The sequence below is a fragment of the Bubalus kerabau genome, chromosome 5 (genome assembly GCF_029407905.1).
Source record: "Bubalus kerabau isolate K-KA32 ecotype Philippines breed swamp buffalo chromosome 5, PCC_UOA_SB_1v2, whole genome shotgun sequence".
Lineage (NCBI taxonomy): Eukaryota > Metazoa > Chordata > Mammalia > Artiodactyla > Bovidae > Bubalus > Bubalus kerabau.
Genome location: NC_073628.1, coordinates 2,404,367 through 2,426,685, shown reverse-complemented (window position 1 = coordinate 2,426,685; position 22,319 = coordinate 2,404,367). Strand labels below are relative to the sequence as shown.

General features: G+C 65.1%; 1 protein-coding gene across 1 annotated transcript; it reads right to left on the bottom strand.

The window, feature by feature from the left end:
* Positions 1-1,791: 1,791 nt before the first annotated feature.
* Positions 1,792-20,428, bottom strand: SLC22A18 (solute carrier family 22 member 18). Its single transcript, XM_055583286.1, has 10 exons — positions 20,318-20,428; positions 18,390-18,487; positions 17,351-17,511; positions 16,844-16,976; positions 10,088-10,206; positions 9,634-9,741; positions 8,576-8,676; positions 4,282-4,383; positions 3,976-4,096; positions 1,792-2,002 (listed from the first exon to the last, which is right to left on the bottom strand). Exons 1-10 carry the CDS (start codon positions 20,411-20,413, stop codon positions 1,815-1,817), a joined length of 1,227 nt encoding a protein of 408 aa, XP_055439261.1. The 5' UTR covers positions 20,414-20,428; the 3' UTR covers positions 1,792-1,814.
* Positions 20,429-22,319: the final 1,891 nt, after the last annotated feature.

Sequence of the window (22,319 nt, the reverse complement as noted above, 5' to 3'; positions counted from 1 at the left end):
CCCCATCCGAGCGGCTCTTGTGTGCCTGACCTCAGCTGCCCCCTCCAGCCCCGTCTTGCTCACCTGCCCATCCCTGAAAGGAAGCCCTCAGGCCTCTTGACTGCCCACCTGCTGCTCTCCTCTTAACCCCACCCTGGGCTGGACCAGCTGTCAGGCCCTGCTGGCCCGTACCTGACGCGTTGGGCCAGCGAGGCGGCCAGTGCTTCTGGGAAAACGGGAGAGTGGTCTGCGCCCCGGGTAGGAGGCTGAGGCCTCCAAGGGGCCCGGGATGTGTCATCAGGAGGGAGGTCTGAGATCTCTGACCAGTGGGTAGCTTCCACCCTTCCAACTCTGGAAATGGGGTGTCCAGGGTTGCCCCCCAAGCCTTGGGATGGGGAGGGGACATGTGTCCCTCCACGTAGAAGTTCTGTTGGTGATGAAGAAGCCAAGGATGGAAGAACGAGATGGGACTCCGATCCTGGCCTGGCTAGGGCACCTTCACGTCGCCTTTGGGGCTGGAGGGAGCCAAGTGTGAGGCTGGGAGATGCTGAGGTGGGGGCAGTGAAGGGCCCCAGTTGGGCCTTAATGTCGGTCTTACCCTGGACTGGGGTGGGGGCCACCATCACAGGCCTCCTGACTCCCTGGGTTGCTGGGGTCAGGCTTGGGAGGGGTGTAGTCCTGCTGGGAGGCTGGGTGCTGGGTCCAGAGAAGAAACCATTCCTGCGATGAATGTTTTCCTCCACAACAACACTGTGAGGCCCCAGGGCAAATGGGAGGGGGCTCCTCCGGAGAGGAGAGGCCAGCTCCAGGGCCCCCACTGACCTGGGGCCACCTCCATCCTGCGCCACCCTGGAGCTCTCTCCCGCCAGAGCCTCTGGTGGATGACGGAAGTCAGGGAGTGAGGCCCGGGTGCCTCGCCAGTTCCTGGTGGGGCTCACGGGGGGCGGGGTCTGACCTGAGCTCTGGGGCTGGGAGCATGTATGTGTGCTTGTATGTGTGTGTGTGTGTGTGTGTGTGTGTGCGTGCGTGTGTATGTGTGTGTGTGTGTGTGTGTGAGTGACAGCGTGCACACATGTGGATCTCGGCTCTCGGAGGCTCCTCCAGGAGGGGCTGTGGAATATTCCAAGTTTAATAGCTTTTGTTAAAAGTAGCCTGTGGGGGAAGGGTGGCCTTCCTGGTCTCAAGGGCGTCTGCAGACACCCGACAAGGTTGTCCTCTCCACGCTGGTTCTTGGCGCGGCAGGCCTCCGTGCCTGCTGCCCCTTTGCCATGGGACTTGGGCTGGAGGTTGGGGGCGGCAGAGGAACAGCTCCCCGGTTCTTAAGCCTGGAGGCCTGGCTCTCTACCTGTTGGGCTCCCCAACATGAAATGAGGGTTCTCTTCTTCGAACTCTCCCCAAGTCTCAAATGCCTGACCTTTTAAAACGACCCTGTCCTCTTTCTGTTCACCAGTGGAAGCAATTTCAAGGGCTATGGAGGGTGTGCAGGCAGAGTGTGCTTGGCGAGGGGTCTGCACTGGGGCTGCGGGTGAGCAGAGAGCTCCATCTCTAGGGACGCGGGCAGAGTCGTTTGGACGGCAGCAGGAAGGACTCCTTGCTGGCCTGGGTGGTGGACTCCAGGGCCAGGACCCACCTCACACTGGGATGCTCTTGGGTGATTCTTCTCTCCCTGGACCCCTGGGGCCCAGCTGCAGGCCCTCTCCTCCAGGAAGCCCTCCAGCCTCCAAAGCGGCACCCCACCCCCTCCCTAGACCCCCTGTCCAGCAGGCAGGAGCCTGCAGAAACCAGGCTGCGAGAGGTCCCGAGGGAGTTTATTGCCAGTCTGCCTGGGGCCAAGGTCACTGGGCTCTGCCCATCTTCCGGGGCACAGGCTGCCTCCAGAGGACCAGGAGGACGATGAAGTTGACGGCGAACTGCACGTGGCCGAAGATGGGGACGCCGAAGCCGCGGTACAGGAGGCCGCCCAGGGTGGGCCCCAGGGTCCGCGTCAGCGGCTGCACAGAGGCGCAGAGGCCCAGCATGGTTCCTGCGGCGGGGGAGGGCGGGTCAAGTCCGGCCTGGCCAGTCCCTGAGCATCACTGCCCCAGCGGCCCGAGTCCTGGACACGGCCCAGGCCTCCCTGTCCCCCCATCCCCAGCTCCGCACCCCAGCTCGCTCCACCTGGCCTGCCTGCCGGTCTGCTCCCTGCAGGCCACGCGTGGGGAGCACTGCGGCCTCCGGATGTGGTGCCTCTGCCCTGCTCCAGAAAGCGCCCAAGCACAGGAGGAGCCTGGGAGCAGGGCCCCAGGTCGTGAGCCAGGCGCCACCCCTCCCAGTCTGCCAGGGACACAGCACCCCAGCCCAGCCCAGCCCAGCCCAGATAGGGGAGGCCCCCATGTGGGGGCTGGGCTGGGGTGTAATGTGGGCCACGATACACTCCAGGTCACCCCCATGACCTTTACTGCCCTCGAGTGGACTGGAGGGAACACCCCCACAGGGCCGGGGGGAGGTTCAGGTGCTCAAAGGGCGCCCCCTTCTTTGCAGTTGCTCCCCAGGCTCACCTAGCTGCCTGCACCCCTTCTACCTGACCCTCCTATCTCTACCCTCCCCTTGTAAGCTGTGCCCTATGCGGGCCACCAAGCAACGTGTGCCCACAGGTCCAGGCTGCCGGGTCCTCAGAGGCTCCTTTCCGGCGCTGGAACGCCCCGCCCGCCCGTGGACCAGGTGGGCGTGGCCTGGCGAGGCCCCGCCCAGGCTCAGGGCCCGCGTAGGGGGAATTTCAGAGCAGCCCCTCCCACAGCCCACAGGCCCCGCAAACACCAGGGAGCAATTACCGCCCCCTCTGCCGTCTCCAGTTCCCAGGCTGGCGCTGGGAACCAGCTCTGGCTCCTTCCGAGCTGACAGGTGGTGCCCCTGGCACCTGGGCCCGCTGCTCTTGCTTCTTTGCAGGCCCTGCCCTCATCTCTCCAGGTCTTCCCCTCCTTCCTCCTCCTGGCCTCTGGGCAGAGCCGGCTCACTGCCTCCAGGAAGCCCTCCAGGACCAGTCTAGCCCCCCAAGACCACAAAGTCACAGATCTGGGGGGCCCTGGGGGTTTCCAAGGCAGCCCTGAGCAGACGCCTTGTCCGGCAGCCTCCTCACTGTCAGCGGGGACTCTGAATCTGTCTGCCTCTCCTGGACACGCAGGTGGATGGACAGAGGGTCAGCTGGGGCCCTGAGCTCTCTGGCCCTGCTGCTGCGGAGGCCTTTGACTGCAGCCAGCCCACAGGAGCCCCTGGCCTTGACCAGCCCTATGCACAGGGCAGTGTGGGGCGAGAGCCTGGGGAGCATCAGGTCCAGGGACCACACCCCAAGTCCGGACTGGAAATTCCCCGGCCTCCAGAAGGAAGGCGGGCTGCAGAGTGGGATGCGGGGGTGTGTCTGGGGGTGTCTGAGCCCCACTGGGAGGCCCAGGGGCTTCTTAGACTGAGACTGCGGTGAGCCTGCGGTCACTGGTCCCTCGGGAGGCACCTGAGCTTCTGCCGGCAGGGACCGGGAGGCGTCCCCGCGCTGGCCACACCCTTTCTGGCCTCCTGCCATTCTCTGTGCCTGGCCCTCTTCCTAACCAGCCTCCGCAGCAGCCTTTCTGAGCCTTACCCCACACCCTGGCTCAGCTGGGACCGGCCTGGGATGCCATCTTTCCTCCCCTTCCTAGTGAAACCCTGTGCATACTTCAACCAAACCAGATGCCACCTCCAGAAAGCCCTCCTCCCTTCCCCCAGGCTGGCCTGGGGCTGATCAGCAGGGCCTGGTGCAGGGTTGGCTGGGCTGGGTGGCAGGCAGGATTCTCACCTGAACCCTCTTGCAGGCCACCACCCCGACCCTGCCCACTCAGACCCCTGGGCACCCATCCTACCCAGTGCCCACTGGGTCCCCACCCAGGGCAGCTGCTTGGCCCCAAACTGCTCATCAAGCTCCCTAGAGAGCAGCGCCGGGGAGCCCCCCAGGGCCTGCGCTTCACGCGGCCCGGGGACCTCACTCACCTGTGTCTGAGGTCGAGACGGCCTTGGTCAGCATGCTGTCGGTGACCACGTTGAGGGCACACATGCTGAAGACCAGGCCGGGCATCAGGAGGCAGAAGTGGAAGACGTTGGCCATCAGTGCCTGGCAGGAGGCAGGTGGAGGCTGTGTGACTGCAGGGGTCGCCCACCCCTGAGGTCCCTCTGAGGTGGTCCTGGGTGGGAGTTGGGGGCAAGAGAGCCTCGGGGCTCAAGTGCAGACTGGGCACCTGAGGAGGGTCAGTGGAGAGGGCCTGGGACCCTGCTTTTTTATGGAGAGGGGTCTCTCACCATAGCCAGTCCCACCACGCTGAAGACCAGCACGCTGGCCTGGAGCAGGGCTCCCTCGGAGAAGTGGCTGCTCAGCCGCCCAATGACCAGGCCCTGGATGAGCTGGGTGAGGGCGAGAGAGCGGAGGTGGGCACAGCTGGGCCTGGGAGGGCGTCTGGGCTGTGGCTGACTTGGGGGCCTCCCCTGCTGCCCATTACCCCTGGGCCCCTGACACCAGCCCCAGCAGCGACAAGGCACAGGGCAGAGGGGCGAGCCTGCAACTCCCATGATGGCCCCAAGGTTCTGGGGAGACGAGGCCTGCAGCCTGGGGGTCTCACACACATGCACACACATGCATGCACACACATGCACCCACCCACGCACATACATGTTCCACATCCAGAAATAATTGCATGTCTGCTGTTTCAGGTGTGATGAAAGTCAAAGTGTTAGTCGCTCAGTCGTGTCCGACTCTGCAACCCCATGGGCTGTAGCCTGCCCCAGGCTCCTCTGTCCATGGGATTTTCCAGGCAAGAATACTGGAGTGGGTTGCCATTTCCTTCTCTAGGGGATCTTCCGGATCCAGGAATTGAACCTGGGCCTCCTGCGTCGCAGGCAGATTCTTTCCCATCTGAACCACCAGGGAAACCCTGAAAGGGCCGGTTAACTTCTGACAGGGATGGGGGAGGCCGTGACTACGGGGCGAAAAGCTCACAGAGTGGCCCAGAGTCCAGCCCTGGGGCCCTGGGGAGCCCCCTCCCATGTGCCCTGGCCCACCACCACACTCCTCTGTTCCCTCTCGGCTATCTGGTCTGGGAGCTGGAAGCTGCCACAAATGGGGAGGCTAGGGCACGCAGGGGCTGGGGGTGGAAGGGGCTGGACTGGGACGTGAGCCCAGGGCCCTGGTGGCCGTGTGGGGTCCTCCAGCAGCTGGCCCTTCCGAGGCCTGGCCCTGGCAGGCAGGAGCCTCGGCCACCACCTACTGGGGCCAGGGTCCAGGCCAGCGGGCCGATACTCCCATGGTGACCAGATAAACTGAGGCCCGGGGTCCCAGAGTGGGGTGGGGTGGAGCCCAGGCTGGTGGGCTTGTCCTGAGCCTGGGCAGGAGAGGAAAGGGCCACAGGCTCCCCGAGAGACCCCCTAATGTTGCTCAGCCCTCCACCTCCAGCTTTGTCCTCCTTGTCCTGCCCCCCACTGCCCCCCACCAGCTCAGCCCCAGGGTCAGCCAGCCAGGGGCTGGGTTCAGCTCCCCTTCCTGCCCTCGGCTCCTCCTCATGGGGGTGGGAGGAAAAGCCCAGAGCGGGGACACCCTTGACACCTGGGATGTGACTCAGAGGACAAGCCCAGCCCACAGGCCGTTCCCAGGCCGGGGTGGGGCTCCCTAGCTGGTCCCTGCCTCTTCCACCAGGCAGGCAGGAAGTGCCCAGGGGAACCGTGAGGCTGGAGCAGCGCCCACTGGAGCTGGGGGTCAGTGTCCCGGGCTGGGCTGTGTGACCCAGGGTGGGGGCGGGTCCAGCCCCATGGACCAGGAGGGAGCCCTCTCCTTGCTGCCTGCCTGGCATCATGAAACCGTCTCAAATCACAACCAAGGGTGTCCTTAAAAAAAAAAAAATCCCACTTTCACGCTTGCTTATCTTCATTTTGTTTGTTTAAAGGGAAGATCTACTTGACAAGTTTCTTTTAGTACTTGACACCCCAGAGGAAACCAACAAACCAGGAGAGATTGAAATCTGTCTCCACTTTTCATACAGACCCCGAGACCAGGACCCTGATGTGCTGGGAGTCAGCTCTCCCTTTTCCCATTAACTTAAAAAAAAGCCTAAGCTTTCATGCCTTCCAGGTTATTACATGAAACCAGAGTTAGTAAACTAGTAACTAGAGTTAGTCAGAAATTTCACTTTCTCCCAATCCTCCCACGTGGAGACCCTGTCTGCTCACCCAGCCCACTCCCTGCCGCCCTGGCCTGCGTGGCCACCGCCTCCCCCAAGGTCACACGGGCACAGGCACCCAGTTGCCCCTGCCCACCCCTGCTCTAACACAGCCTAGGGGCGGGGGCGGCCAGCTGGTAAGACCACACCCGGCCTCCACAAGGCCCCAACCACAGCGAGTACATCAGTAAATCCAGGTCCTTCTTGGCTTTGCAGCCCACCCTCCATGCAGGCCTTCAGAGCACAGTCCTCTCTCCTCCAGCTGTCCCAGCCGCCCCAGGGCCTTTGCACCTGCAGCCCCTCCCTGTGTGAGGCTGTCTCCCTCCGGGCCTCTCCCTGGGCCGGGGGAGAGCCCCCAGCTGGCTGGCTGCCCCACCGAAGCAGCAATCTCTGCCTTGACAAGGGCCCTGATTCTCCTGGGTTTTGTCTCCCCTGACCCACCAGACGCCTAGGTGGTGGGGGCTTGTCTCTGTTCCCCCCGCAGGACACAAGCTCCATCCCTGCAGTGGCCTAAGGGCTCAGTGGGGGAGGCCCTCCCAGGAGGGACAGAGGGCTGCAAGCGCCCCCCAGGGGAGGAGAGTGAGTGCCGTCCCTTCCAGATTAGGACCACATGGGCTGTCCTCATTGAGATCCCAACCCCAAGGATCCCCACACACAGGGAGCTGGGGGACGCGGTGAGCCCCTTGGGTGGGGCAGGAAGAGCTTTGCCAGGGCAGCTTCAGCAGTGGCGGGTTCCCCTCCCCGGACCCCCGGTGACCAGCCCTACCCTGCATGGGATGGAGGTGACAGAGGCCCTCTCTACAGACACAGCTCAGGGACTCAGCTGCCCCTACCTTCGCCTGCGGGACTGAAGGCCTGAGGCCCGGCACCCAGCCGCTCTGCAGGCTCCCCCTCCCCAGCCCCCTCTTCCTGGTGGGCCTGGGGGAGGGTCCCCAGGCCGCACCCAGGCTCCCCCACGCCCACCTGTCCACTCCATCATTACAGGCACCGGAGCCCTAGGCCCATCTCGGCAGGCCCACCCTCACCCTGCACCAGGCCTGAGGCTATCAAGGTCCGTCCCTGGGGGTCTCAAGTGGTCTTCCGACTTCAGCCAGGGCCTGGCCTTGGTCTCCTGGCCTCGGGGATCCCAGGACGAGCTCAGGCCCCTGGCAGGCTGGGAGCAGCTCTTTATTTTACTTGTATAAGTTTTTAATTTAAAAAACTGTTATTCATTTATTTTTGGCTGCAACACACACATGCGGGATCTCAGCTCCCGCACCCAAGGATCCAACCTGCGCCCCCTAGAGTGCAAGCCTGGGGTCCTAACCACTGGACCGTCAGGGACGTCCCGGGAGGGGCCATTTAGAACAAGGCTCCGCGGCCCCCAGTTCAGAGCATCTGTGTTATTGTTGTTTTATGTTTATCTATTTTCCCCCACCAGCCTGGCACTTCCCAGTCCACGCAGCTAGGCCCACGGCGGGTGGGGGCCAGCCCCTCCCCGGAACGGCTATTTCAGTCCGGGGTCCAGCCCAGCCCCGGGCCCAGAGGCTCGGGTGGCAGATGGCCTGGAGGTGCTGGGACCACCACCCGCTTCCGGAGAGGTTCAGCGCTCCCTCCGCTGCCCGCCAGATCCCAGAATAGCCCCTCCCGCGCGCCGGCTGTCAGGCAGACGTCCCGGGGGGCGGCAGGCACATCGCCACCTGTCCCCGCCACGGTCACACCGCCGGTGGGCAGGCGCGGGGCACACAGAGCCCGGCGTTCTGCTGGTCACGCGCCCCCCACGGGGGTCCACTCCCCACCCCCGGCTGGCCTGGCACCACCGGTACCCAGGTGGACGCGGGGAGGGCCGTGGGCCTCTGACGTGTTTCCTGACGGGAGGTTGAGGGCTCGCCAGGCCCCAGTGTGGATGAAGCTCCCCCCTCCCCTCTCAGATGGGACCCCCCCGGGCAGATGGACGGGCAGAGAGTGCGCGTGTGTGCGTGCTAAATCGCTTCAGTCGTGCCCGACTCTGTGCAACCCTATGGACCATAGCCGGCCAGGCTCCTCTGTCCGTGACATTTCCCAGGCAAGGATGCTGGAGTGGGTTGCCATGCCCTCCTCCAGGGGATCTGCCCGACCTAGAGATCAAACCTGCGTCTCCTACGCCTCCCGCGTTGGCAGGCGGGTTCTCTACTGCTAGCGCCATCTGCAAGGCTCGGGCAGACAGGGCACGCAGGTGCAGACGAAGCTGTGGGAACCGTGAGCGGGGAGAGGGGACAAGCCAGAAGCAAAGGTGGATGGGGCACCCGAAAGGTGGGCATGCAGGATGGCTCCCGCGCTGCTCAGAAACCGAGGGGCTGGTCTGTGAGGCCCTGGGACCCTGGCAGTGCCAGGAGTCCACCCACCCGGCGTGCCCGGCACCCACTCACCATCTGGAGGACCCCGAAGAAGGACATGAGGTAGCCGGCCTGGGCGGCCTCCAGCTGGAAGAAGTCCATGGAGATGATGGAGAACATGACCATGAAGAGCCCTGGGCGGGTGGGGGTCAGGGGTCAGAGGTCAGGGCTGTGCAGCCGTGCCTGTCTACCCCCCTGACAGTTGATTCGCCGGGGCACCAGGGGCCTGCCCACGGTGACCAGCTCAGGAAGGACCAACGCGAGCCTTCCCCGAGGTCCTCCCTGGCGGGTTTGCCCCACGGGGCCACCATGGGCTGTGAGCAAGAAGGTGCCCGGAGTTGCCCTTGCCCGAGGTGGGCAGACCCCAAGGCTGTCTGGAGGGGTGAGGGGATGGGAGACCGGGGGGCCCGGGCATGCACGGTGGGAGGGTTTGGCTCCAGAACTGAGGTCGATGACCTGGGTTCCCATCACCGTGCCCCCCTGAGCGTCCTGGGGGCAGGTGAGCTGGGAGGGGCTCCCCGGATGGCAAGGGCAGAGCATTTCTGCAGAGGAGGGGTTAACCCTTTAGCGCCCACGTGGGAACGCCTGAGCACCTGTGAGCGAGGCCTCACAGTTGTTCTCTGCAAGGCTCCCTGGGTGGAGGACCCCCGACACAGGCTCGGAGGGGTTGCTCCTGGGCCTGATTGCTCGGGGGTGTCCCCAGGCCCCCGAGAAGGGATGCAGGGGTAGGCAGAATGCGTGTGTCCCCCTGCAGACCCACTGTCTTCTCTTGGACTGTCCCGAGAGGCCTCGGAAGCCACTGGGCAGGGCAGCGAGAGCTTTCGTGAAGCAGGGGTGACTGGGGCCTGAGGCAAGGGGGAGACCCTTGGTCTGTCCTCCTCCTGGCCCAGGCACCCAGGCCTGCACCAACCGGTGGGCCGTGCCCTCCCTGAGACAGATGTGGGCCTGGGGCCCGGGGTGGCTTGGAGCACGAGAGGCCGGGCAGAGGAAGGGCGGTGCTCCAGCTGCGGACCCCAGAACTCCCGGCCGCAGACCCCAGAACTCCTGGCCGCGGACCCCGGAACTCCCGGCCACCCCGGCCCCAGACTCACCTATGGGGAGGCCGCAGATGACCTTGACCAGAAACACCGGCAGGACGCCCGGCTGCAGCAGCAGGCGGGTGATGGCCTTCAGATCAAACACGCTGGCCTTGGGTTTCCCTGGGGCAGGCGGAGGGGCCGTCAGCCCACTGGCAGCGGCTGAATGTCCCTGGCCCTGCGGGCCCATTGCCTGGGGCACAGCCCCTGCTGCCACGGCTGCTCTGGCTTGCCGTGGTCTTGGCAAAGTGTCCCTGAAGGGAGGGCTGGGCTGGGGGAGCGCGGACCCCAGGTCCAGGGTGCTGGCTGCTGGGGGCGGAGGGCTCACGCCTCACACTGGCTGCATCCCGAAGGGGCATACCTGGGGGCTGTAACTGGCCAGGCGCGTCTGGTAGGGACGCCCCGCTGGGACACGCCTTGTGTGCACCTGGACCAGTGTACCTCCTGGGGCTCACCTGGCAGGGCTCACCTGGCAGTGTGGTCTGGGCGTGGGCGCTGGCCCCCTTGGTGCTGGCTGGGATGCAGGTGACGCTGAGGAGGGCTCCCAGGAGGGTGACCACAAGGGCCACAATGACCGGACACTGAATCCTGGGGGCGGTACTAGTGGTCACAGGGGGCTCAGGCCCCCGGCCACGCGGGCCCCCTGCCCCATCAGCCGCACTGGGGCTTGGACAGCTTGTTCTCAGCTCTCGCCCCACCCCTCGCACCTCCCCAGGCTTCGGTCTGGAGGGCGGGACACGGGACCCTCAGGGCGCATTCATTAGGGGATGGGTGAAGGAACAGACCCTCCCGTCCCTGGGGGTCTCTGAGGGTGGGCGGCCGTGGGGGTGGGATGCTGAGCCCCAGAGGGGCGGGGGCAGGGGCCTGGAGTGGGCAGCCACAGTCCTGGGGACGCACAGCTCCCAGCCTGTTGAAGGGTGAGAAGGCTCCCGAAGGACAGGGTTGCTGTGAGCCCTGGGGGCCGTGTCTGGGGAACGGGACCCAGCAAGGGGGATGCCCCCCAGACTCCCCCGGACACCCCTGGCAGCACCAAGAGTCCCGCCCACCCTGGGGAGCAGGACACCGAGGCTCCTGGGGGAAAGACCCGGTCCCCAGAGCCCTCCGGCCTCCGCCTCGGCGGGAATGGAGGGGCTGCCCAGCATGGAGGCTGAGAAGGCGACCGGTGGTTGCCCTGGGTGACTCAGGAGAGGCGCGACACAGGCTCACAGTGAGCGGGGTGCCAGGTGGCACTGGGGCCAGGGCACCAGGAGTGGCTGGACATACTAGCCCCGACGTGCCCAGTGGGCCAGGACCTGGCTTTGAGTCTCAGCCCCATGCGCCCACGTGGAAGGCCGTGGGACCCCCGTGGGCCCATTTGTGTCTCGGGGGCCGTCAGCCCTCCCTGCCCTCCTGGGGCAGACAGGCCGGCATTTAGTGGGTCTCAGGAGGCCCCACTTCCAGGAGGGCGTTGGGCAGGCTGGGCCCGCAGGGTGGGGGGCCTTTGGCCCCTAAAGACCCAGGGCGCCTTAGGGCGCCTGCCCACCTTCCTGTGCTCCCACCAAGGCCGTGACTCAGACTCTCCCCTCGGCTTTCACTTCTGAGGGTGTGCTTCCCCTCCGTGGGTCAGCTCAGGGACACTCCGCCTGTGACCCCCCGGGGCCACACAGGCAGGCCTCTGCCTCCAGCACCAGGCAGGCTGTGCGTGTCAGCCGGGAGCAAGGGCGCTGGGGCCTGGCCCTTCTGACTGTCCCCGTTTCCTCCTGAAGGCTAGAGGAGAGAAACAGGAGCTTCTTACTGAGCCAGGCTGCGTGGACCTCCAGGCCTGGGCATGGCAGAACACCCTGCCCCTCCACAGCAGAGAAAACTCCTACACATCCTGCAAGGGCCCTCTCTGTGAGGCCCTGCCCGCCTCTACAGCGGGTACCCCATCCTCTGAGAAGGGCTTGCTCTACTCCAGGGCCACTATCCACCCCCCAGGGTGGGGGGGCCTGGGTGGGACCCTCCTCTGAGACCCCCGTGGGCCAGACTGGACCAAACGGACGACAGCTGTCCTGGCCCAGACCCCATCAGTGTCCTGGGAGAGGCTCCCTGTGCCCTCAGACAGGGCAGCCACGAGCTGCCCCTGACTCTCCTCAGACTTCAGGGAGAGGACTCTCCCGCCCTAACTTCAGCACAGGTGCCCACACGTGCACACATGTACACATGCACAGCAGCCCGGGGAGCCCCAGGGAGGACAGGGATCTCCTCCATGTGGGATCAGGGAAGCCCGTGGGGACTCCATACCAGAGAGGCTGGGCCCCGGCCACCCTCATTCCTGGGCTGGGACCTGCCGGGGCTTATACCGCTGGTCAGGGCTGCAGCGGGCCCTGAACCCCACCCCTCCCCACAGGCCCGTCTCTGGTCCCCCGGCCGACGCCCACCACCCGGGATGTGGAGCATTTGGGCTTTCTGGCTGCTCAGGCTCCGGACAAATGGGCATGTCCATCAGCTGCCAGGTGGGAAGGGTCAGAGGACCCTGGATGCCCCTGGGAGAGATGTGGGTGGGTTTGGACCCCACAGCCCCCTCCCCGAGATGGCAGGGACACCCCAGCCCTGGTAGCCAGAGAGAAGGGCCTTTTCTTCAGGACTGTGGCCTCCGAGGCCCACACGTCACTGCTCTAGGCCTGCCCGGGCAAGGACAAAACCAGCTTTCTTTGCCAGAGGCCCCGGAAATGCATGAGAGCAGAGGCGGCCACTTAGATGGTTATTTGGGGAGGCTAGTGACAAGCGAGGGGTGGGCAGTTGGGCGCCAGGCCCCTTCTCTGGGGGGTTCTCTCCTGTCCCGTGTGGGGTGGCCAGTGAACTGAAGGGGCATGGGGCCGCTGGCAGGCCCCGGGAGGGGGTGGGGGCCCCCACTGCCTGGGGAGCCTGGGGTGTCCTGCACGCGCGGTGCTCTCTGACTCCCCCGGGCAAGATGGCAGAAAGGCGAGTGGAGGACAGGGGGAACTGCCCATGGTGGGGGCTTCTCAGTGGGGACCCCCTCCTGCCTCCTGCCCCCATTCGCCACTGCTCTGTCGTCAGCACACCCCCCGAGTCTGCCTCCAGCCCGGGCACCTCTGGGGTGCAGCTCAGGCAGGTGGGGCTCTGGGCCGTCTGTCCCCTGGCTCACTGGACCGTTTTTATTTAATACAAACTGGGTGTGGGCCATGAGGCAGGCAGGTTCGTGTCTTTGTCCACTCACTCCCTCTTGCTTTCGGTCGGATGGGTTGACGGGAGACCGAACAGACAGACCCTAGAGACCCTCGAAGGCCCTGGGTTGGACTCAGGGCACTGAGTGCTCTGTCCCTTCTCGGTGGCTAGCTTGCTGGGTGACCACCTTTCCTCAGATGCCAGCGAGGGCTGGGCTCCCAGGGGCTACCCTCCCAGGGCGCCTGCTTCCCGCCGGGGGATGCCTCTGGAACCGGCCACGGCTGGTCGCGGCTGCCATGGGCGCTGGTCAAATGTCAGCAGCCACAAAAACACTGCCTTTCATCCTTATCTCAGGGCCTGGAATCTGCCGATCTGACCTTATCGGGCGGCGGGAGGCCTGTCCACCTGCCCACCTCGTGTGGGCTCTGCACACTCATCCTCTCTGCCCGACACTGTCCGACTCCCGCCCTGATCTGAGGTGACCACTCCTCGTGAGCTGGAGCTGCCCTCCCCATCAGCTCCAGGGCTCCCAGCAGGGGACCGCTCCCACCAAGGCCCCCCTCAGGGCCTCCTGACCTGCGCACCCCAGTCCTGTCCCTCCTGGAGGGGCCTGGGGTTAGCTGGGCCCAGCTTCAGGTGGAGCCTGGCTATGAGGGGCCTCCTGGAGTCACCAGCCACCCGGTCTGAGCTTGGGGGGAGAAGCCCCCTGGCCTAGCTGAGCCCTGGCCCACCACACTGTGGGTGGAACCGTGTCTGACAATGGATGCCTTAAGGGCCACCCCTGACTCAGCCCCCCTCTGGCTTCAAGTGCCAGAAAACGGCCCTAAAGCCGTGTCCGGCCTAACCCTTCGTGGTCCAGCCTCTGTGCCTGCCAAGCCTCTGCCCACGCAGGTCCCCAGACAAGCCCCCAGCTCCTTCTGCCTTTGCGCAGGTTTTCCCAGAGCCCTGTCTGGCCGACAGGTCTAACCTGAGGTCCAGCCGCACTAATCTCAGCCATTAGCGCCCCGCCTGAGGACCCCCGAGGGCCTGACGCACCAGGGTCCATCTGCAGGGCCTGCACGACCCCCGGGTGGGGAGGCGACACGGCCTCAGTGAGTCGGGGAAAGAGGCAGTGGAGCACGCAGCCTGGCTGCCCTGAGTCGCCTCAGAGCTGCTCGGGGCAGCCCCGGTGTCTGCTCATTAACCCCAGGTTTTAACTGGGCTGGGAGCCTTCCATCAGCAGGGTGAGGGCTTCCCGTCCCCTCATCCAGGGGCTGAGGTATGGTCCTGGGAGAGACCAGCCTTCCCAGGCCTCCAGATAAGGAGGGGGTCACACTGACCGAGTCACAGTGCCCTTTGGGCATGGCGTGGGACTGGGATCACTTAGCGCCCAGGAAGGCTAGCCAGGGACACTGAACCCAGCTTGGCCTGACCTCTAAGGTCTGTGGCTGGAGGCGCTCCCAGCCCCAGCTTGGATAAGTAGCATGCCCGGGTGGGTCCCCTCTAGGGCGCAGAGCCCTTGGGTGCTGGCCTGCAGGCGCAGCGATATCTGTGACTGTGGGGCAGTCCCTAGTGCCCAGAGGAGCAGGGGGTCCTGCAGAGACCCCCACGCTAAGTCTAGCTCGGGCCTGGGGTTGCACTCTCAGCAGCGCCTGACAGGTGGCCCCTGTTTCTCAAACGCCTGAGCTGATCCCCTGGACTCCCCCCTAACTTCACCAGGACCCAGATGCGGTGGGCTAGGCAGGCTGGTGCTGCCCACCCTGGGGGCACGAGGCCCCCCTGGGGGAGCGGGTTGTGGAGGCCTCCCCAGGCTGCGAGGTGCCAGGCTGGGGGCTCTGAGTCACGGAGCTGCCCCTCACCTGCTGAGTGACTCAGGGCGCAGGTCTGGGTGCTCTGCGGTAGCCAGGCCTCCCAGCCCTGAGCTGCAGGCTGGGCCTAAACCAGTTATACCAGTACCTAGCCCAGGGCAGCGGCTGCCAAGGCCACTTCCTCCCTCCACTTGCTCCCTGGTGGTGGTGGGGGCTGGGGCATGGTTGGGGCCTTTAGGGGCCTTTAGGGTAGGGGAGGCTGGGATGGGCAGGCAGAAACAGCCAGGGAGACCTCACCCCCCGCTGCAGTTTCCCTCTGCATCCTGCCTGCCCTTGCCGTGGGCTGTGCCGGGAGGTAGAGCAGGTTGAGGCTAGCAGAGAGGCTGGACAAGGAGACAGGGGGCCAGCCCCTGCCGTGGGGCGTCGGGGTCCCAGAGGACCCTCACTTCCCGGGGCCTTGAGGGGGTACTGGGAGCTCCACTGAGGGGGGCCTTACCTTCTGTGGGGCTCCAGTTTCCCCACCCATCAAAGAAAGTGCCTTAGACCTTGGGATGGAATTGGGAAGCTAGTGGAATGCCCTGGAAGGTGAGGGAAGGGATGGGGTGAATTTGGGGGCTTCTAGGAGGAGGAGATCAGTCCTGGGTGTTCATTGGAAGGACTGATGCTGAAGCTGTAACTCCAATACTTTGACCACCTCATGTGAAGAGTTGACTCATTGGAAAAGACCCTAATGCTGGGAGGGATTGGGGGTAGGAGGAGAAGGGGTCGACAGAGGATGAGATGGCTGGATGGCATCACCGACTCCATGGACATGAGTTTGAGTGAACTCCGGGAGTTGGTGATGGACAGGGAGGCCTGGCGTGCTGCGATTCATGAGGTTGCAAAGAGTTGGACACGATTGAGCGACTGAACTGACTGACTGAGGAGGGGGAGGGGAGTGAGTGGTCTTTCCTGGGTCAGCAGCTACGCTGGGGACAAGGGCAGGTAAAGACAGGAGGGATGAGGGGGCTGGCCCGAGGAGGCCTCTGGGTGTGTGTACTCCGCAAGGTGAGCAAACCTGCCCAGGGCCCAGGGAGGCAGGTGGCCGGGCTGGCCAGTGAAGCTCCAGTCCTGGTTCTGATCCTGACCCGCAGGGTCTGCACGTGTGGCTGCCCCTGCTCCACCTGTTCTCACTCCCCGGGTGCTCCTTCTCACTCACAGCCCCTGACCCTTTCTCGTCTCTCCCTGGGCACACAGAGGCCCTCTCTCTCATCCCGGGGCCCATCTACCAAACCAGGATCCCGCCCGCGCTGAGCGGGGAGGGAGGCGGTCCCGGTCCAGGGGGAGTCCGCAGTCGCGGGCAGTGGGTCCCGTCCTTGACCCTCAGGCCTGGATATCCACCTGAATCCCATCTCTTCGGGTCCTCCAGGTGGCTTTTCTTAATTCCTGGCTTCTAAAATGAAGTGCTGGGCCCCAGCCCTCCTCTGGAGCAGTTCCCAGGGCTTAGAAACCCCCCACTTGAGAGCACAGCCCCATTCTCCTCCAGCTCAGACCCCCCCATCAGTCCACTCAGGAACTCCTTCATGCATCTACCAGGCACCAGACTTACCCTGGTGGGGACCCAACTCCCATGGGTAGCCAGGGTAGCAGGGACCTCAGCGAGGCCCACGGCTCCCCCAGGCCCAGCCCAAGCCCAGGCACGGCCTTCCATTCACACTTACACCCCAGCCATCAGCAAAACCAATCCAGATCCCGCCGCTGCCCTCTGCGCACCACGGCCGCCCCTGGTCCAGCCGCCGTGCTCTCCCACATGGACCAGTTCAGTCCCCACCTCTGGTTTCCCTGCTGTGGCCCCAGCCCCCACAGTCTCAACACAGCAGCCAGGTCACCCCAGGCCCCTGCTTCAGGGCTCCACGGCCCGACGCGCTGCCCACCCCTCCTCAGTCCACTCCAGCCTCACAGGCCTTCTCGCGTCCACATGTGAGGGCCTTTGCCTCCCTGGAGGTCCTCCCGCCTGACGTTTGAGGAATCCACGTGGTGTATGGCACTCGCTTGTCTAAGCCTTCAGACCCCGCCTACCGCATAGGCCACGCCCCTGGATGCCCACGCCCACCCGGAGGTTCCAGCCGGTTCCCGTGGACCCACCAGGTCAGGGTGCCCATGGGGAAACCAAGGCCCGGAGAGGCGGCGGTGCCGGGCTGAGGGCCTGGGTGGTACAGAGCCGTCTCGTCCTTGCTCGTCTGGCCCGGTACCCACACCCCGCCTGGCTGGCCAGCCCCAACCCCGGCCGGGCCCGCGCCCCGGACACTCACCCGCACGAGCTGCTCAGGGTTCCACCGAGCAGGGAGCCGAAGATGAGTCCGACACCAAAGCACAGGCCCAGCCGGCCCAGGGCCGCGGGCCGCTCCTCAGGTGTGGACAGGTCCGCGATGACCATCTGGGCAGCTGGCGGGTGGGACGCAGGCTGAGCTGCGCGGACCCCTCACGGAGCCCAGGCCACGCCTCCCCACTGCACCTGCTCCCCACAGGCCACGCCCCTCCACTCCTCCGACCTGCCCCCTCCCTGTCACCCCCCGCGTCACACGCTGCACCCCAACTTGTCCCTAGGCCGCATGCTCCCCACCCCCTCTACTCAGCCCCGGGGAAGCACAGCCCACCCCGTACATCACCCCTCCATCAGCGTCCAGGGCCCCTGAGGGTGGTGTCTGCCCCTCCCCTGGCTCAGGCCACGCCCACACCAAGCCCCCGCCCCGCCCCCCGCCCCCTCCAGTCCAGTCCTGGGCCCCGGCAACTGGGACATGTTGCCGAGGGCGCCCTACCTGGCAGCGTGTGCATGAGTGCCCCCGGCAGGCGCGAGGCGAAGAGCAAGGCCACGCCGGGCAGGGCGGGGATGCAGGCAGCAGCTAGGAGCAGGTAGAGGGTGGACGAGGCCAGGAAGGACAGCGTGAAGGCTGCCCGCGCCCCGTGCTGGTCTGCGAACCTGGGGGGCCCACACCCATGACCCTCACCGGCAGGAGGCAGGGGTGCCCCTCTTCTGCCCCACACCTGCCCCTTGGGAAGCCCGGGGAGCTGGGCCGCAGAAAGGTCCGGGTGCTGTGAGGGTGCGGGAGGGCCCGGCTCCCCGCCTCCCTCCTCGCAGGGCCTGTTTCTCCACCCTTCCAATGTGGCAGTCTTAGTGACCTTGGGGAGTCTGACCCACTCGGTCACTCCCCCTCCTAGTGAATAACTTGTGGGATGCATGCTTTACAGAAAGCTCTTCCCGGGTGCAAGTGGGGAATGCCCCCCCACCCCCAAGACCCCTGCTCTGTCCTGCGTTACCGGGTCTGGAGCCCCTTCTCTCCCATGGAGTGACTCTGAGATCTGACTCCTGCCACACTGATCTGTCCACGCCAGGGTTTGCAGGAGGGTGAGCCCAGCACCCCCAGAGCACTAAGCCTAGTGGGAGTCCCAGTCCCCAGGATTCTCTTTTCCAGAAAAGTTGCTGGTGGAACCCCCCAGCTCAGTAGGGCAGGGCATTTATAGCCACAAGAGCCTCACCAGTTACATCTTCTCTCCAGCCACAAACCAGAGTTAGTGGCGGTTCTGTGTCGGGACACCCTGGGAACAGCGGCTTAACCCAGCACTTAAGGGGCCAAGTCTGAGCAAGCTCCAGGAGATGGTGAAGGTCACAGAGTCAGACACGGCTGAGCCACGGAACAACGAAGGGTCAAAGTTCATCTGTGCCTCAGGGGCTGCCATCCCTCTAGTGGGGCCCAGTGTGAGGTCCGGGAACCTGGAGTCACCCAGGCCATGACCTCCCAAGGGCAGGTGTGGGTCATCACGGGACGAGGGCCCCCAAACTTCCCCACCCCGCCGTACCTGCCGAACACAGGCCCGCCCAGCAGCTGCAGCACGCCAAACACGGTCTGCTGGTAGCCAAAGGCGACGGAGTCCAGGCCCAGCCTCCGAGAGAGGTACTGAAACATAGGAGGGGTCGGTGGGAGGCACCTGGAAGGCCCCCAGCACCTGCGATCCGGGGTCCTTGGTGGGAAAGGGGAAGAAGGGTAGCTCTGAGCAGCGTGTGAGGTGATTGAGGATCTGGCTCTGACCGCCCCATGAGGCATCTGGGGTGACCTGTGACCCTGGACTCAGCTGCTTATAGCGTAGCGGGGAGCCTGACAGGGCCTCTGGGTCCAGGCTCCAGGGACTCAGAACTCGGTGAAGGCAGCTGCTGGCCCCCCTTCCCTTCTTCGGGATACAGCTCGAGGGTGTGAGGCAGACCCCATCTTGCCCTGGCTCAGCACTCAGTGTCTAAAAGCCCTTGGACCTCAGCACGTCCAGAACTGACTCCTGGTTTTCCTCTAAGACCAGCTCCTGCTGATGCTTCCACCCTTGGGGTCCCCGCAGCCCGTCCTGGCTTCAGCGCCTTCTCCCCTCCAGCACTGATCCCACGGCTGCCCCGGGGCCTTTGTACTGGCCAGCCCACTCCCATGTCTCCTTTAAGGCTTTGTACAGGGTCGCCTTCTTAGGGCAGCCCCGCTGAGCCCAAACCCGCCACACCCTCAGCAGCCCCAGGCCCTCCTGCAGCACAGTCTAGTCACAGGTCTCACCTACGCTCAGGGCCACCAGTGCTGGGCTGCCTGTGGTCCAGTCCGCACTGTGCTCTGCGGTATTCTGAGCTCTGAGGACAGGCACCTGGGGTCCCTGCGAGCATTTGTGGAGCAGACACATGCCCCCCGCCCTCGGGAGAGCCGGTGGGAGGGCAGGTGGCACTGGGAGCCCCGAGTTCTCAGGATTTCATGTTCGCTCATCACTCCATCACCGGCTCTCTGAAGGGTAGCGGGGCACCTTCTCAGGCCCCTTGGCTGCCAAGGAGGGGATACAGGGCTTGGACCAGCCCGGTGGAGGTGAGCCAGGCTTGGGAGGCGGGGGAGCTGGGCTTGCTGTTTGGCCAGGGCTCCGCCATGGCTGGACTTGTGGCAAAGGCCATACCCGCTCTCACCCAGATCCGCAGGCCCAGGCTGCTTATAAGAATCTCTTGGGGAACTTTTAAAAGCGATCAGTGGCTAGGGCCACAGTCCCACCCAGACCGGGCAGACAAGGACCTCTGGAGCTCCAGTCTTCCAAAGTCCACTGGGAGCTGCTGCTCCAGGAGGGCAAGTCCCAGCAGGCCAGCTGCACGTGGGGGTGTGGAATGAACAGACAGGAGTGCACGGGGGAGGATGATGAGTGGGTGGGCACCAGCGAGCCATGGGGGCCACAGAAACCCAGGGGCTGCCGGGGGCCAGGCAGAGTCCAGACCAGGGCAGGCAGCAGACAACCAGCCGGATTGGTCCCGCCCTCACATCCTGGCTGGGGAGACGGAAGCGATCCAAGACCATGACATACAGTGTGGGGTGTGGGCAAGCCTCAGGAGGCTGGACCAACCAGGACCGGAGGGGAAGTGACTCCGGGTACCTGGCGGGTGCTAGGGGGAGGGCCCCGCTGCGGGGGAGATCTGCGGAAGAGGGCTGAGCGGGACTAGGAAGTGAGACTAGGAAGTGAGACTAGGAAGTGAGCTGCGCGGGTGTCAGGCTGGTGGGTGAAGAGGGCCATGGCCTCGAGCTGGGGCGGGAGCAACAGAGCCCAGGACTTGCTGATGGGGGGCCCGGAGGCACAGTCCCCGTGTGCCTCAACTGGCTCAGCTCCAGTACAGCAAGGGGTCCCAGAGAGAGGAGCCTGGCCGCATCAGGCTGGACCGTGGGCCCCGCCGGAGCCGGAAGGAAGGCAAGGGGGATGGGGCAGGCGGCCTGGGGAAGGGTACTCACGGGCATGATGGAGAACTGCATGAAGAGGCAGGTGAGCTCCAGGGCCGCCAGCACGTACGTGAGCAGCATGACCCCCGAGCGGCCCAGGGCGCCCATTCCGCTGGGGGCCTGGCCCTGGCCCCCGGGGGCCCCGACTTTCTGCATGCTGGGCAGGTGTTGCTGGAAGACCCTGCTGGGATAAGAACGGGAGGCTGCAGGAGCAGGCAGGGAGCAAAAGTCCTTCTGAGCTGGGCGAGGGTGCTGAGTCATGGGGCGGGAGGCGGGCGGCACGCAGAGGGCCCAGGGGAGAGGTCGGGGTGCTGGACTCTCAGCGGGGCTCTCCAGCCTCTCGTTGCCGAGTGACCTTGGGCCGGTCTTGCTCTCGGAGATCAAGTGTCCCTCCCCTCCTCGACGGACGACTCGGGATCTGGGCATACGGCCACCATGGAGCCAGAGATGGGAGCCTCCTGTCCAGCATGGGCTGGGCTTAGGGCCTGACTCTGAGATGGAAACTGAGGCCAGAGTGGTCACTGACCACAGCTGAGGTAGGTGACTCATGTGTGTGTAAGTGTGTATGTGTGTGTGTGTCGGGCGGTTCCACCACCCCTGTGAAGCTCTTCTCAGGCGACAGCCTACTTCGCCCAGCTCCTCCAGCAGGCCAGAGGGCCTTCTGGAGCATCTGGGGGTGGGCTGGAGGGGCAGCTCAGCCTTCCAGGCCCCCCAGGTAGGGTAGCCAGGCCCTGTCTGCTCCCCACACCCCCCACCAGCTGTAGCCAGAGTCTGTGGTTCCATGGAGGCCTCCATCAAGTTTTGCCAAATGAACACCCAGCTGTACAGTTGGGCCCAAGGGTCGCCTTCAGAACCCAGACCCAGGGGTGGGGAGGAGGGTGACATCAAAGAAAGACCTGGGGCTGTGCCCAGACTTCCCATCCTGGGGTGCGGGGAACTTGCAGGGAGCAGGGGCAGAGGATAAGAGCCGCCAGTCAGGGGCACCTGGCTGGCAGGGGTGCTGAATGGAGCTTGGTACCTGCCTTCCCAGGGATCGGCTTGGGCACCGTCCTGGCGAGGTGAGCCCTCGTGGGGTGAGCTCCGGCCTTCCTGCTCTTCCGGGGCTGGGCTCAGGCCCCGGCCCACTCAGGGTGCCCTGGGACACCTACCCTCCCGGGGTAGTTCCCCGCCCCCGAGGCCAACCCGGACACCCCGCCCCCGCCCGCGCCCTCCGAGCTCTCATTGGCCGAGCCTGACACGCCCCCCGGCGGGCACCGCTCCGCCCCGTGGCCCCGGACCTGCCCTCTTCTGCCTTTTTTCCCCCCCGGACTGCGGGGCAAGGCCGGAGCTCAGACCGCTGGAGCAGCTCTGGGTGTCCAGTCTGGGTTTTGGGTGGGCAAGATGGGGCGGAGGGAGGCAGGACGGGCTGGGAAGGAGAGAGGTGCAAGGAGAGGAAGGGGGAGGGCAATGCCTGGCTCGCCCCCTGGGTGGGGTCTGCAGAGAGCCAGAGGCGGTCAGGGAGACAGATACCTCCTGGGAACCGCTCTTGGCCCCACGTCACCCCGCAGTTACTGAGATGCTGGTTCTCTCCCCTTTCACACTGCGGCGCGCCCACCAGCTTGGTCAGGGCCATCAGAGCCCCAAGGTATGCAGGTCCACCTGGCTTCAAGCTGTCCTTCGGGGGGACTAGCTCATGCCCCCTTGCAGTCACCCAGAGCCCCTGCCGGAGCCCTGGGAAACACAGACTCCCTCTCGGGTCACAGTTTCCCAGATAAATGAGCAGAGGTCCACACAGGACTCTGCCGCCCACGAACTGCCTGCAGCTCAGAGCCAGGCCAACGTCAAAATCGATGTCCCCTCCGCCATGCGTTACCCTCAGCTCACGCAGCTCTCTAACTGCAGGGACCAGGAGCCTGAGACAGGTGGGGCAGGCAGCCCAGGAGCCCGCTGTGCCTGTGTGTGTGTGTGTTGAGGGGGCTCTCAGTTCTGTTCTTGTGACCCCATAGACAGTAGCCTGCCAGGCTCCTCTGTCCAT

What these genes read in the sequence shown, in the direction of transcription:
- SLC22A18 (XM_055583286.1), bottom strand. Translation starts at nt 20,413, where the DNA reads ATGGGCGCCCTGGGCCGCTCGGGGGTCATGCTGCTCACGTACGTGCTG. An exon ending in CATCTGCGGCCTCCCCATAG is followed by an intron (nt 8,677 to 9,633) that starts GTGAGTCTGGGG and finishes CCACCCGCCCAG; the next exon opens with GGCTCTTCATGGTCATGTTC. An exon ending in GCGTGGTGGGACTGGCTATG is followed by an intron (nt 4,097 to 4,281) that starts GTGAGAGACCCC and finishes GCCTCCTGCCAG; the next exon opens with GCACTGATGGCCAACGTCTT.